Source organism: Salvelinus alpinus, chromosome 21 (assembly GCF_045679555.1).
Source record: "Salvelinus alpinus chromosome 21, SLU_Salpinus.1, whole genome shotgun sequence".
In the NCBI taxonomy this organism is placed as follows: Eukaryota; Metazoa; Chordata; class Actinopteri; order Salmoniformes; family Salmonidae; genus Salvelinus; species Salvelinus alpinus.
Window position 1 is genome coordinate 6,431,141 of NC_092106.1, and position 15,365 is coordinate 6,446,505.

General features: G+C 43.0%; 1 protein-coding gene across 1 annotated transcript in view; it reads left to right on the forward strand.

The window, feature by feature from the left end:
* Positions 1–11,392: 11,392 nt before the first annotated feature.
* LOC139547694 (uncharacterized) overlaps positions 11,393–15,365 on the forward strand; it is a 54,144-nt gene continuing 50,171 nt past the window's right edge. The window contains exons 1-3 of the mRNA XM_071356686.1: positions 11,393–11,481; positions 11,587–11,619; positions 12,716–12,773. Coding sequence (XP_071212787.1) covers positions 11,442–11,481; positions 11,587–11,619; positions 12,716–12,773 — 131 coding nt within the window. The 5' untranslated portion in view covers positions 11,393–11,441. The remainder of the gene's footprint in view (positions 11,482–11,586; positions 11,620–12,715; positions 12,774–15,365) is intronic.

Consider the following 15,365-nt stretch of genomic DNA (forward strand, 5'->3'; position numbering starts at 1 on the left):
ACAGCAAGCACATCCGTGTCACGCCCTGATCTGTTTCACCTGTCCTTGTGATTGTCTCCACCCCCACCAGGTGTCGCTTATTTCCCCCGGTGTATTTATCCCTGTGTTTCCTGTCTCTGTGCCAGTTCGTCTTGTATGTTTAAGTCAAACAGTGTGGTTTTTCCCCCCTGCTCCTGCTTCTTCTATTCTCTTTTGCTAGTCCTCCTGGTTTTGACCCTTGCCTGATTCTGTTACCTGCCTGCCTTGACCTCGAGCCTGCCAGCCACTCTGTACCTCCTGGACTCTGAACTGGTTTTGACCGTTTGCCTGTCCCTTTTGGATTATAATAAATATCAAAGACTCTAACCATCTGCCTCCTGTGTCTACATCTGGGTCTCACCTTGTGCCCTTATAATCAGCCTCTTCTTACCAGACATCCAGTAGTAGAGGGTCGGAACCTAAGAATCAGCTTAAGTATATTGGTGAGGGCACTCACAGCCGACCGCTCCAAATAACACAAACACACACACACTTTGAAAAGTATTTTGAAGGCCCCCTCGTTATAAGCTGCAATTCTTATTATTGTCATTATTATTGTCATCTGAAATTGAAAATAGCCCACAATATTTTACATTCAACAATGCCTAATTCATTTTGATCCAGTAGTTAGATCAATCAAGTAGGGGGAGTGATTTATTTTTTATACAAACACTACCGTAAACACGTTAGCTAAATGCATCACATTGCCCCTGCAGTCTAACTACAGTCTTAACTGGGTTCCACCTTGGTTTACAGTGCACAGAGTGCTACCTTGTTTATTTTGCTAGGCGGCATCAATGTCATGGATCGTGTTGAGTGGTCTACTGCGGAACCAAGGATAAAATACATACCATTTTCTGGTCACGTTGTCACTTTCTGACCTTAGTTCATTTGTATTTTCTTTGTTTTAGTTGGTCAGTGCGTGAGTTGGGTGGGTTATCTATGTTTTGTGTTTCTATGTTGGGTTTTTCGTTTGGCCTGATATGGTTCTCAATCAGAGGCAGGTGTTAGTCAATGTCTCTGATTGGGAACCATTTTTAGGTAGCCTGTTTTCTGTTGTGTTTTGTGGGTGGTTGTCTTCCGTGTCAGTGTTTGTTCACGTTACGGGACTGTTTCGGTTTTCTTATCTATGCACTTTGTTATTTTTGTATTGTTGTCGTGTTCAGTATTATGAAATAATATGGACACTTACCACACTGCGCATTGGTCTGACATTTCTTACTCCTCGTCAGATGAGGAGGACGAATTCCGTTACACACGTTTAACCGAGGGACAACAACATTTACATGTGCCAACTCAAACGGTACTCATAAAACATACTAAAGATTTTTATAACTAACCCAAGATACAGTAGACCAGAGCCTGTCATTTCCAATGGGAGCAAATTAATCTTAGTGGGCAGAACAAGCAAGGAGGTGGGCAGCACAAGCTAGTGAGATCCCCTGGCACGTTCTAGAATCTATTTGGATGTTTCTGTTAGGGAACGCCTACTCTGTGAAGTGTGCGTGTGCAATAACTACATTGCCCTTGCACTCCTTCTAAACAACACCATTTTTAAAAACTTTGACGAAGGGTAAAGTCGACAAAACGCAGTCCACTCTGTTTGTTACAGATTCTAGTTTTGGAAACAGAAAACTGTATGGAGATCAAATTGATCAGAAGATTAGCAGAATGACGCCCAAAATCCGTCTCACTCCGCCTTCTCCCACTGCCGGCCAGTGGGTTCCCTCTCATCACCATTTGGTAGTTAAGTGGAAACGCCAACCTGATGCTTCACATTTATATCCGGCTCATTGTTCTATCTGTGAACGTACTCTTTGACCAATTTCAAAGATAATCTGCTAACTCTGAGTTGGTATTAAATACGAGTGACTTCCCTTAGCGAGCTGCGGACCAAAAAAAACTATATTGTTTTGCTCTACAGCATTGTACTCGGACTCTGCTTACAAGACCAAGCATGCTGGCTACCTAGCGAATGTGACAACACAAACAACTACAGCAGAGCAAACACAGACGGCCTAGCGCTACTGAGTGCAGCTATAGAACCCTACAGTACCATTCGTGGACAGGGACACGCTTTGTGCGGCCACATAGAAATACATGGTTTAAACCATGACAGAGAGGTGGGGGTGTTTGTTTCAATTGGAAGCTTTTATTTTCCTATTTACCACTGCATTTTACACAAATAGGAGAATGGTTAAATTAGTGTCATTTAGGGGAGCTAATCTCTTATTCAGGGGAGCTGAGTCCCCTCTGCCTCCCCCGTAATTCACACAACGCCACGATGGTGTAATGAGAAGAGCTTTAACTTGGTCAATGTAATGGCTGGTTGTAAACTGATTTGCGCCAATTGGATGTATCCATTGCAGAACTAAACAAATATGAATAAAATACATTTTAAAACAATATAAATATAAAAATATATACAAAAAATAAAAATCTGACTCATAAATATCAAAGAAGTTGTAGCAAAGACAAATAGAAACAAATTTGTGTTGATTTGGCACTCGAGCATCAATACATTACCCATCCCCCAACACTGTCAACCAAGAGTCAAGACTAAACCAATTCACCTTGGTGGTGTGCAGACTGGTTTTATATTATTCTTAACAATTTTGCACAAACCAGAAACAAATGAAACAATATGTCTGTGAAACTATATATTCACAGTTAATACTGAATGAATTGTGGTTTATTTGGTAGCATTTCGTAGTGTGACTGATTTTACTAATTGCATTAGTACTGTACAAAGTTAGAGGTGTGCTATTTGATAGACTCCCGCACTCCCCCTACCTCGGGCTTCCAGTGGGGAGGCCCGAGGTCAACCTACCCCCGCCACCCTGTGGCGAGACCTGAGGTCAACCTACCCCCGCCCCCCTCCCCATCTCGTACTTCTGAGTGGGACACCTTCCCAGGCAGTAGCCTGCCTAGCTCACAAACTAGAATCATGGCGCCCACTCTGACAAGGTTAATTGACCCACAGTCCCACACGGTGACATGATATCATTGACGTGACGTGCAAATGAGAGATAGAAAACCGATCGCGCAAATGTCACCATTCCAAATGTTTTGGTGCGGGCGCCCTGTGCCTCCCCCGGCAAGATGCCTGGGCGGCTGCCCATGTCGCCTTGACCTCAATCCGCCACTGTCTATTAGACTACTGTTATTGAGAGGAAACGATCAGAAAATGTAAAAGAAGAAATCAGTGTTGCCTATATGCAGATAAACCATGCCGGATATTTTGTAGCCAGTGTCCCTCCAGTTAGGAGATATCGTACCAGTCATGGTAGTCCGACATGTATGACATCCCCTCCGGGAAGCCTGCATCCGTGTTGCCCCATTTCTCTGTCTTTGGTGGTGCTCAAACCCATGTTCCTGTGACACAGGGTTTCCACTGTGGCATCAGCACACAAGCATCTACCCACCGGGTTTGGCAAGAACATGGGCAACAGTGGGCATCGTAGAGGTCTGCCATGGCACAGGCAGCTACACAGATGGATCAGCTGACTCAGGATCCAGTTCAGGCCCTGTTTATGATGACAAAGAGGGCATTGAAGAGGTTGTAGGTACAGCATGCCCCCATGAGCACGAGGAAGCAGTTAGCCACCTGGTAGGATCCACTGGGGGCTCCTCCGTAGAACTCTTCCTGGCTGTTTACCAGGTCCCCTGAAGCCCACCGTACTGAAGGTCACGAAGCAGAATTGCAGGGACTCGATGTAGCTCCAGCCCTCCATGGCTGAGTAGAGAGTGGAAGCACCACACGCCAACACCAGAGTAGCAGCAAAAAGTACGAGAGTGACAGAATACACAGAAGGCCTCCACTCCTCTTTCCCACCATCCTAGTCTCTTTCCTCGTCTCCAACTTCACCCTCTGTTATTATGTCAGGCCACTTTGATAAGACTTTGACTTAATCTCCGGAATCACACTATTCCAATCAGCCATGTAGAGGCAAACAAAAGATATGTGGTGCTCAAAACATGACATTTCCGTACATTACGCTTCGTACATCATACAGGAAGAAGCTGTGTGGTCCACTGGCAATGTGTCCAAGGAGTCGACCATCTCCCACAACAAGAGCCTGGAAGGAAACATATGAAAGATGCATGTCTCCGTTAGGGAACGCCTACTTTGTGAAGTTCTCCCCATTCCCATTCTGTTTTCTTTAATCGTTATAATACCACTCATGCACTATTTTTGGACCACTTCAGAATTCAGTCAGTTTCAAGTTATTTTTTGTCGCCGGTGTCAACTGATTATTTTGATATACAACAATTTCATTGTGGTTTCTGAGGCTCCGCTAAAATATTGTTTTGAGGCAGGGGATCCGGTAACCGGGGTGCATATCCTATTGCTTTCTCCAACCACCTAAAGATCAGTGATTACCTTACGGAAGAGAGGAGGGAAGGATGCGTTTTTGAACAATCCCCCTTGAGACACCATCACATCAGTTCCTTCCTTTATAATCGCACAACATCATTGCCCGACCTCACTAATGCTCTTGTGGCTAACAGGAAGCAAGTCCCCGCAGAAATGTTTCAACATCAAGTAGAAATCTTCCCAGAAGAGTGGAAGCTGTTATGGCAGCAAAGGGAGGACCAACTCCGTATGAATGACCATGATTTTGGAATGAGATGTTCGACGAGCACGTGTCCACATACTCTTGGTCATGGAATGTATGCTGTGCTCAAAACATGTTATTATCTCTGCGTAGGTCATAAAGAGCATACATCTGCTCAGCTGTGGTGATCTCTCTGACATCGTCAGTGTGATTTACAATAGTATGTTTGGCTTTCTTTGAGACACTTTTGGTCAGAGCTCTGTATATCATACAGCAAGAGGTTATGTGGTTCACTTGAGGACGGTGTGGCTAACTGGGAAGGTATTCAATGAGCCAGACCATCTCCCACAGCAAGAGCCTGGATGGAAGCATATGAAAGATGCATTTTCTCACTTACTCACTTTCATCTAATTTCATGCCAAGTTCTCCCCTAAATTGTTTCTGGCACAAGTTTTTTCCATTCCAAATTCCATTTTTTAAACAGTTCCAAGGAATCTTTTGCCGCCCGGGGTCAAACGGTTGCCTTGACCTAACATTGTGGTTTATGAGGCGGAGGATTCATTAACCGGGTGCATATCCTATTGCTTTCTCCAATCACCTACAGATCAGTGATTACCTTACGGAAGAGAGGGGGGAACGATGCGTTTTTTAACAAACCCCCTTGAGACACCATCACATCAGTTCCTTCCATTATTTTCCGCATATTTTCAGGAACACTCAAATTATAAGACTATAATGTGTTTGGTAGAGTCGCGCAAAATATGTATGTTGTCCATGCCCAGTGAGGCTCTCCATGGTGCTGTTGAAGAGACATGGCGCTCCACCAACACTCAAAACCACGTCAAAGCCATCTAACACGTCAAAGCCATCTAACATAAATCATGTAGCCTATACGGTTAAAAGAGTATGTAGCCTCTGTAGTTTTTTCTGCAGCCTACAGAGCAACCAAATTTATGACAACATCATGAGCCAGGCACTTTTAGCATCATGCGTGTTTCTGATCAAATAGCCTAAATTGCGCAAATTCTGTCTTGGGGCTTAACGAACAATTCCTTCGACCTCATGGCTTGGTTTTTGCTCTGACATCCACTGTCAAAAGTGGGACCTTATATAGACGAGTGTGTGCCTTTCCAAATCATGTCCAATTAATTGAATTTACCACAGGTGGACGCCAATCAAGTTGTAGAAACATCTCACGGATGATCAATGGAATCTGGATGCACCTGAGCTCAATTTCGAGTCTCATAGCAAAGGGTTTGAAATGATTTCTGTTTTTAATTGAAATACATTTTCAAACATTTCTAAAACCTGTTTTCGCTTTGTCACTATGGGGTGTTGTGTGTCGATTATTGAGGTAAAAAAATGTATTCAATGCATTTCAGAATAAGGCAGTAAGGTAAGAAAAAGTCAAGGGGTCTGAATACTTTTCCAATGCGCTGTTTCCCCACCCATCTACCCATAAGCCCCACCCTCCACACCAGTCACCTCCTCATCACTCCTGTCACTTTCACAGAGCTGCAGGAGCGTATCAAGAAACTGAAGATCAAGGCACCAGGGGAGGACACCAGAAAAAGTTCCTTGGGGTCATATTCCAAGAAAATATCCATGAATCCCTAAAGAGTGACTGGAGAACGAGGGAAGTAAGCGCCTGAACCACCTTAGGGTACTCTGCAGAAGAAAAGGAGGAGCCACGGCCGGGACAGTCATCAGATTGTGTCAGAGCTACATCCAGCCACTCTTTGAGTATGCCTTGGGAAACGTGGGGAGGTCTCACGTCAGAAAACTTCAGACCATTGCCATGAAGATGGTATACAAACTCCTCACGTAAACAAACACACACTGCATACATTAACTTTCAGATCTGAGAACTGAAGAGGAGAGGGATGGCTGTTCTGGGGCGCAGGTTTACCCTCAGGTCGGTGGACAATCCATCTCTGAAGCCCATGATTCAGGAGGAACAAGCTGACCCGCCAAGGTTTTTTAATCCAGCACCCCTCTCTCTGTGCTACCTAAATAGTGAGCATTTTTATCACTTCTAAACCACTTTCAAACCCATTTCAGAGTGGATATCTCATGCATTTTATTGTGATTGTAGCCACTCTTATTCCTGCCGATATTTTAACACGTGATTTTTAACCCCTAGACCTACTTTAAACCACTTTTAAACTCACCTGTCCAGGATGGTGGGTCCCTGCAATAGAAGCTGACATTTTAACAACCTAAACCCCAGTTTTACTTCACTGCAAGTTGATTTTTTCTTTCATATAACTCTTATTAACGCTAGAGGCTGACATTATACACATTTTTACTATCCAAACCCATTTCAAACCACCTATGGACGCAGATACTCCCAGCTTTTAAGAACGTTTTACATTTGAAAAATAAAAATACATATAATCCTCTTTTTAAAATATCTATACTTACCTGCAGTGGCCTTTTAAATCATTCATAGGCCTACTTACCCAAAGTGGCCTTTTAACATGCATACCTACCTAATGACTTACCTGAATATTTACCTGAGATTCAGACCACAATGTAGATGGTATGTTTCTGCAGAAGACATGCGCATAATCCTCTTTGCCTCTCCTGTTGAATGATGGAAACACCCCCAGTAATCTGATGAACAAGTTTCCATCCCCTACTTTATATTTTTTATAAAGTCATTACACCTCCCCCAACCCCCTTGCCCTAATCCGGGTTTGTATCTCATTTCCAACCCTACCCCTTAACACTTTCCCCTAAACCGGGATTGTACCCTCTACCCAACCCCTCCTTCTCTATTTTATTTTATTATTTTCTTTACTTTACTTTTTTTATTTTTTTATTATCCATTAAAGTTTGTTTAAATCAAATCAAGTTGAGGAAGAAAAAATTATAATTCCACCACCCCCCGTTGTACCTTGCCAAACATGACCTCCACCAGACAGATACGTGGAGAAGAGGGATAGAAGAAGGCACGAAACTCCGAGTTGTACCTACCAATCCCAAAGTTCATATTTCTTTCTTGTGTTTATCTGTTCAGATTTTTGTTCACTGGATATACTGTATGGCAATATTCTTAAACGTGAGGCGCAAGAGGACAGTTGGCAATAGAAGACGTTATTGGTTACTAACTTGGTTAGGTAAATGTTAGGTAAATGTCCTTAAGTCTTCTAAATAAAAGTGAGCGCTTCTAGTTAACTTTAACGACTTTCTCTTTTTATTGGCAGAGGATTTTATTATTTTCCTGGCTTTTGAAATGGCACCGTTACTACGGGAGATGATGCTGTCATAGAGCATATGATCTGTAGAATGACTAGGCCTGTTAATCGAGCTAAAGAAGCATTTATGGCCTTTGTGATTTATTTTTGTTGGTATAGATTTGTTTTGATTGTTTTACTTTGCATATGCAATCATTACATTTTATTTAGATTTGACTCAACATTTTGGTTTTGGTTCTTTTATTTCTTCAGATTTGGTTTGGGGTTTTTCTTTGGGGTTTTCTGTTTAGATTGTAGAAGCTACAGACACCAGACTGCTAATATGATGATACTACAGTATGACACTACTCACCGCACTCCCATTGAGATATTACAGGACGTTTGAATGGTCAACATAAGGTTTAGTTAGACTCCAAGATGGTCTGAAGGCCAAGAGGATGCAGTCTCCAGTATAAAACACCTCAGACGTTGGCCTTATTTTCATTCAAACTTGTGTGAAACATGAGGCAGAGGGGCTTTCAAGGTTTCAAAGATGGGAGACCTCCAGTTGAGTTACTGAAACAGTATTGTTTTATGTTAATAGGATCTAGGAGTTACTGATGAAACCCATAAGGAGTCTTCTAATACAGGTACTGCAGGAGGCAGTTTGTTACTTATGGACCTTCTTTCATCTGCCTTGCAGCCAACAAACACACAGTCACCCTGAGAAACTGTGACATTTATTTATTTTTTTAGAAATGTGCAATAACCTAAAAGCTTGGGTAAAAAAAAAAGAAACTAAACCCAGGCATATTCAAGTGATGTTTTCAGACTTAAAATAAGAGGACTCTGTAATCGGGAAGAAGACTGGCGGTTGGTTTGACATCAAGCGAATATTTTATCATATCTTGGTTGTGCACTTTTCATCACCAAGGCCTTTTCTTTGTAGGTTTGAGAATGTAGTCTGTTGGAGAGAAAATAACTGACTACAACAGCATCACAAGATCAGACAACTGGCTTTAGTTAGTTTCCTGCTGCAGCAGATCTAGGAGCAGTTTACACAGTCCTAACCTTCACCATAATGGGTGACACTTGTTTAAAAAAATTAGGGCCTTGTCTCCTGGACTTACAATAGAGATTCTCCATTGAGCATGATTTTATGTCCAGGAGTAGGCTTCATCTGGGTTCTGGGAACAGCCTAGAAACCAGACTGTATAATTATCTCTTTTAAAAGTATTGTGATCTCTGTCTTCAGATCTGTAAAGCTTTACTAGTTTCCACATGTGGACAAAAAATACCGCTCCTGTCACAGGGATATCCTCTATATAAGCCTCAAGTTAGTCACTATTGTTTTTAAGGAGAACATTGAAATATCTCACGGAACAGTCCTGATCAGAATGCATGCAATAAAAGTGCATCTTAAAAATAAAAAAATAAAAATAGGCCTGTTAATCATAATGCTCATTGACTGGACATTCCAAATGACCATGGCAATTATGCATCACAATAGTAATATTCATTTTGCAACATGCAGCAATCCACTCACAGTACCTATTAACTGGCTGCTCTGATTATTGTCTGGGGGGCCCATGTGTAAAATATTCAACAGATGTTATGACACCCTGCTCTGTTTTACCCAACTCTTAAACTAATCCTCAAATCCCTTCAAATAATCCTGCCAAATAAACACAAGGCCTAAAACATAGGAAGGAAACGTGAGCTTGTAGAGAAACAAGAGAGGAGGAAATTAAGCCAACTTCCACACTTGGATGTGTGGAAGTTGGCTTAATTACACTATCCCATCTGGTTTGCACTTAGTGGGACTATCATTTGTTTTTCAACAGGACAATGACCCAACACACCTCCAGGCTGTGTAAGGGCTATTTGACCAAGAAGGAGAGAGATGGAGTGACCTGGCCTCCACAATAACCCGACCTCAACCCAATTGAGATGGTTTGGGATGAGTTGGACCACAGAATGAAGGAATAGCAGCCAACAAGTGGTCAGCATATCTGGGAACTCCTTCAAGACGGTTGGAAAAGCATTCCAAGTGAAGCTGTATTACTTATAGAAAAATATAGAAAAACCAGGCGCAAGAACTCTATTGAGTGGAGGCCACATCCAAGACTATTAATATCTAAGTCGCAAGATGTGAGTCTTTGATTAGCTCAATATAGCTTAATTTGTCTTGTTTGGTTTGGCTCAGTAGTGTGAAATGTCCCTGAGTACAGGAAGCAACATACATTATTGGGTGTTTACGTAAGAACCTTATCTCTTTTAGATGATGCAATTTTATCTAAATGTGTTTTTGGCAAAAGGTCCAGGGTGGGTTGCATAGTAATTCCCCTAAAATCCTTTTCTCATCAACTGTGGACACGTTCCTACTTTATGAGTTGCATTGCTTGGGACAAACAGTAGTGCGGAAATAATTATGAATGTGGTTCCATTTGGAAATTACCAACTTTAATTGTATGCTCAGGTCAGTGGAGGCTGGTGGGAGGAGCTATAGGAGGACGGGCTCATTGTAATGGCTGGATTTGAATAAATGGAACGGTATCGGTAGTGTGGAATGGTGGTGTACGCACAACCTGTGGTGGTTACTGAGTAGCCCCACAGATGAGTAAAGCTGAAATTGCCCTATTATTGACCTAGTCTCATTAATCAAAGAATAGCCCTCTCAGCCTCCGGTCCCCTGGTCCTCCTCACATTTTCCTGCCATTCTTCCTTTTTCCTTTTAAAATGTATACGCCGATGACGTGGATGTCGATTAAGGCAGCCCTCCGCACCTCTCTGATCCAGAGGGGTGGGGTTAAATGCGGAAGACACATTTCAGTTGAATGCATTCAGTTGAACAACTGACTAGTATCCCTCTTTCCCTTACCCAGTTCCCCCTGACCCCTACTTCTCAGTCTCTAGTTTCTATGCTGCAATAATCTATGTGACGGGGGGCTAGGGTCAGTCTGTCCTTTCTGGTGTAATTATCCTGTCTTATCTGGTGTCCTGTGTGACAATGTTGTAGTACTCGGGACCGGTCTCGAGACCACATATTGATTGTCTCAGTCTTGTCTTGGTGAAATTTTGTCTGTGAACCTAAGTCGTGTGAAGTTGTGGGGGGAGATGCTGCACGAGCACAAGAAAGTTTTAGTTTTGTCTGAGTTCAATCAGTAGCACACATCATCCCAATTTCTCATTGTGTGTGTGTGTGTGTGTGTGTGTGTGTGTGTGTGTGTGTGTGTGTGTGTGTGTGTGTGTGTGTGTGTGTGTGTGTGTGTGTGTGTGTGTGTGTGTGTGTGTGTGTGTGTGTGTGTGTGTGTGTGTGTATGTGTCTTTGTACCCTTTTGTACAGCTTTCATGGAAATATGAACAAAGGCGATGTTTCACTTTTTCTAATGTTGGGGTCACTCTTGGAAAAGTCATCAAATTTTAAGTTGAGAAAATATCATTTAGGGGGTTTTCTCTGCTGTTAAACATAGTGGCGGGTCATTTTTGACCATTAAGACAACACAAGGGTTAAAGCAATGATGTGTAATGATGGGCCCCCTTGAGCGCCAGGGAGTGGGAGCGGCAGGCATGACAAGGGAGGGGGCGCGGGGAGCAGGCATGAAAAGGGAGGCGGAGCGGGAGCAGGCGTGACAAGGGAGGGGAGGGTACATATTAGTCTTTCATTGTAGAGTGAGAGTGCTTTATGGTAAGAGTCAACATGACCACTCCACTACTGATGTTTGGTATGTGACCATTCCTATCAATCTCTGCACAATCTCTATCAATCTCTGAATTTGTCTGTACAATCTCTGGACTTTTCTTAACATTTGTTTGTTTCATTTGTGCAGTTCTTCTGGCTCTACCCTGCTACAGCGCACCTGGTAAGTGGAAAGCACTATCGTGTCCTGCGTCTGTTTGTATGAATGAAATGGGGCCAGCTGTTGAGAGGTGTAGGGCTGTGTGGGCTACTACTCTGCCTCCCAGGTTGATGCGTGTACGGTGTGTCGTAATGTGGGCTCCTCTTCTTTTACAGTAAGAATTATTTCTCTGTGGCTTGGACTTGAGAGTTTGTGCATCATGTACCTTACTTCCTTGATATGCTTGCTGAAAACAAATCTCAACCAGGAATGCATAGATTTTGGTTTAAAATCACAGAGTTCTGCCTGTTTATGGATATCTCTACAATCTAGATGATACATTTGTGAGATCAGTTGAATCATCATTACCGTAAACAGAATGGCCTTCTCGGGCATAGTGGCTGTGTGGTTTCATAGAGCTCTGTGATGTTTTACCACTAACTACTATGCAAAGCCAGTTCAGGTAGGAAGGTCAGATGAAATCAAATTCTTCCAACCTCATTTTTGTGGTCTATTTAAGTTGACAATTTCTGCTCACACATTCTCTTCTCCTGCATGGCTGTTGCGCTAAGCTATGCGATAGGCTTTTCTTGCTGCTTAATGTTGCTGCTGTAACATATCTGCCACCCCGCTATGCATCGTTTGTTTCCCACCAGCCCTGCCTCCATCTGTTTGGTTCTGCTTTTTTCCCATGTCAGATTTGGTATGTATCTCACTCACTGCCTGACGTTGATCAATAAGGGTAATAATTGACTCATTGCTCGAACAATGAGCTCTCCTGAAGGAGTTTGACGCCAAGATCAAATGCACTGTAATCTATTTTGTAATACATGGTTAAAGGAATTGTGGGTTTAATTTCTGAATTGAAACAAGTAATGATTCAATTCTTTATTTGAAAAAAATTCTCAGCAACTGTCATTGACAATATTTTGCATAGGACATTTACATAGGACATTTCCATAGGACATTTCCATAGGACATTTCCATAGGACATTTCCATAGGACATTTCCATAGGACATTTCCATAGGACATTTTTCAGTTAGCGTTAGAGCTTCTCACAGAACACGTAGCCAGGACATTGTCTTAATGTGTGGATGTTCCTATTGTTCCATCTCACAGGGCAACTCAATCGTTATGGACTTCCAGTCTCTGCCCATAGTAGGGATTTCTATGTCAGGTGAGTATAGGGAGTATATAGTGAGTATATAATTCCCTCATCTGTGCTCTGTGTAGAAGTTGCCTAAAACGGACCTTAGATCAGTGTTAAGTGGGGTTATTTGTATTTTTGTTGAGCAAAACTTTGTGTGGTAGCTAGGCCTAGTACGTCTGGATGCCCCCTAAATGCATTTAAAACTGTTTTGAAAATGGGGGCTTGGTAACCCAAAAATAATACCAGGTGCTTGAAAAACATAGTGCAACGAACAGAGATGTCTGAACTTAGTCGTTTTTCTGAACTTAAAAAAAAAAACTCCATAAATTACTAATGCTTGCCCCCATTGACTTGCGACTGTAGTAGGGTGCTCCCATAGCAGGCATGGAGGTCTGTAGCCCCCCTAAATGCATTTATAAAATTTTTGAAAATCGGGGCCTGGTAACCTAAAAATAAAACATAGAGCGATTTCTGAGAAGTAAGGAGTTTTTTCCCCAAACCTTCATAAATCACTAATGCCAGCCCCCATTGATTTGGGACCGTAGTATGGTGCTCCCATAGCGGGCATGGAGGTTTGGATGCCCCATAAATGCATTTAAAACCGTTTTGAAAATGGGGGCTTGGTAACCTAAAAATAATACCAGGTGCCCAAAAAACATAGTGCAATGAACAGGACTTCGTAATTTTTTAAACTTAGAAAAAAAACCTCCATAAATCACTAATGCCGGCTCCCATTGACTTGGGACCGTAGCGGGGTGCTCCCATAGCGGGTAGCATGGAGGTCTGGATGCCCTCTAAGTGCATTTAAAACCGCACTCAACTTAGCAGAAAAACTACGAAGCCAGCTATAGCCTATTGCCTGTTTTTGAGTCTTGTGGTAAACCATGGGGTGTGGGGTTGAGCGTGCAGAGATTAACACAGAGACAGGGAGGTTCTAGTCAGAAAACACAACTTTACTAGACAACAAAATAAACATAACAACAAAATAACTTAGGTTTGGCTCAGTCCTTCTTTTCAGATTCTGCTCCGTGTCTGTTTCTCGGTCTTCCCTCGCAGTGTGCCACGGTGCTCCCTTTATGTGGCGTGCACGGCTGGTTGGCACTCTCCCCTAATTAGCTCTACTTGGGGCCATCAGCGTCGGGGTGCCCAGCCCATGTACTCCCAGCAGAGGGAGCCAACGTCGCGGCACGTATCTCCCCTCTATCAGAAACCCTTGGGGTAGACCGTCCCCCCCGTCCCCTCCACTGACCGGGAGGGAGGCGTGCTCAGGGCTAGGTTTGCGTCCCTCCTGGAGAAGGCATCCGCATTGTCTGTGGATGACAGAGCATCGCTGTAAGGACAGGAACCAGCGGGTCATTTGTGTCCTTACCTCTTGCCATCCACACAAGGGGGACATGGTCATTGATCAGGGTGAAGTTCCTCCCGAGGAGGTAATACTTGAGGGTGTCCAATGCCCACATCACGGCGAGGCACTCCTCGACAATCGAGTACTTCTTCTCCCTAGGGAGGAGCTTCCTGCTGACATAGATGATGGGGTGCTCCTCGCCTTCCTGCTCTTGGGACAAGACGTGTCAGACGCGTCTGTCTGGACCAGGAGGTTTTTGAGAAGTCCGGGGTGACGAGTACCTGTTGCAAACATAGCACGTCCTTCAGGGCCTGGAACGCCGCGTCTGTGTCCTCTGTCCATCGCGCTGCCTTCGTTATGTCTGGGGAGGGGAGAAGCTATTGCGGCAAAGTTAGGTGCAAATTGACTGTAGTAGCCTGCTAACCCCAGGAACAACTTAAACTGCCTCTTGGTTCGGGGGACCGGCCATTAAATAATTGCAGCGGGATATTTTTCTTGAGGCTTCACATTTACCTGCCAGATTTGATAGCCCGGGTACTCCACCTCGGAGTAGCCCAATGTTGTGTCTCTGACTATGATTAAATGATATGACATGCTATTTTATCAAATCGATTACCTAATGTGATTGAATTAAATCATGCAACAATTAAACCATTAATAACCTGGGGCACTATGGAAGCATTCATTTATATAGAGCGGTTATCTCCCGAATCCACTCTCTTAAAGATCTGAAAATCTTTAATATCAATAGCAGTCAATTATTAATCGTCACCTTATTCAGTCTCATTCTGATGGTTGTAAAGTACTTGGTTATCTGCACGAACCCTGGCTAACAAGTTGAGTCAGCAATACACAAATTGGCTTAATTATTTATTTACTAAATACCGAAATAATCACACAGAATTACATATATATATACACACAGGATAGATCATACATTATTAATCATGTCATGAAAAGCCCCTAGTGGGCTAACCTGATATGACGGCTGGTTACACAAAGGAAAGGGGCTAGATTTGAATGAAAGAGCGAGAAGACTGAGGGACAAAGGGATTGGGTCTCTATTGGACCTTGAGAAGCTATTCTACCGTAAATATAGAATCGTATGCATTCTAATAACTGCCCATTCAGAAAAGGAAAATGCAAGATATATATTTACTCTGAGCTGCTCTTCGATAGATTGGTCGAACATGGAAGACTGGTTTAACCAGCAGAGATCACCATTGTCCTTTGAAGAATCTTTCTGATCATACTGTTGTAGAGCAGATACGTTA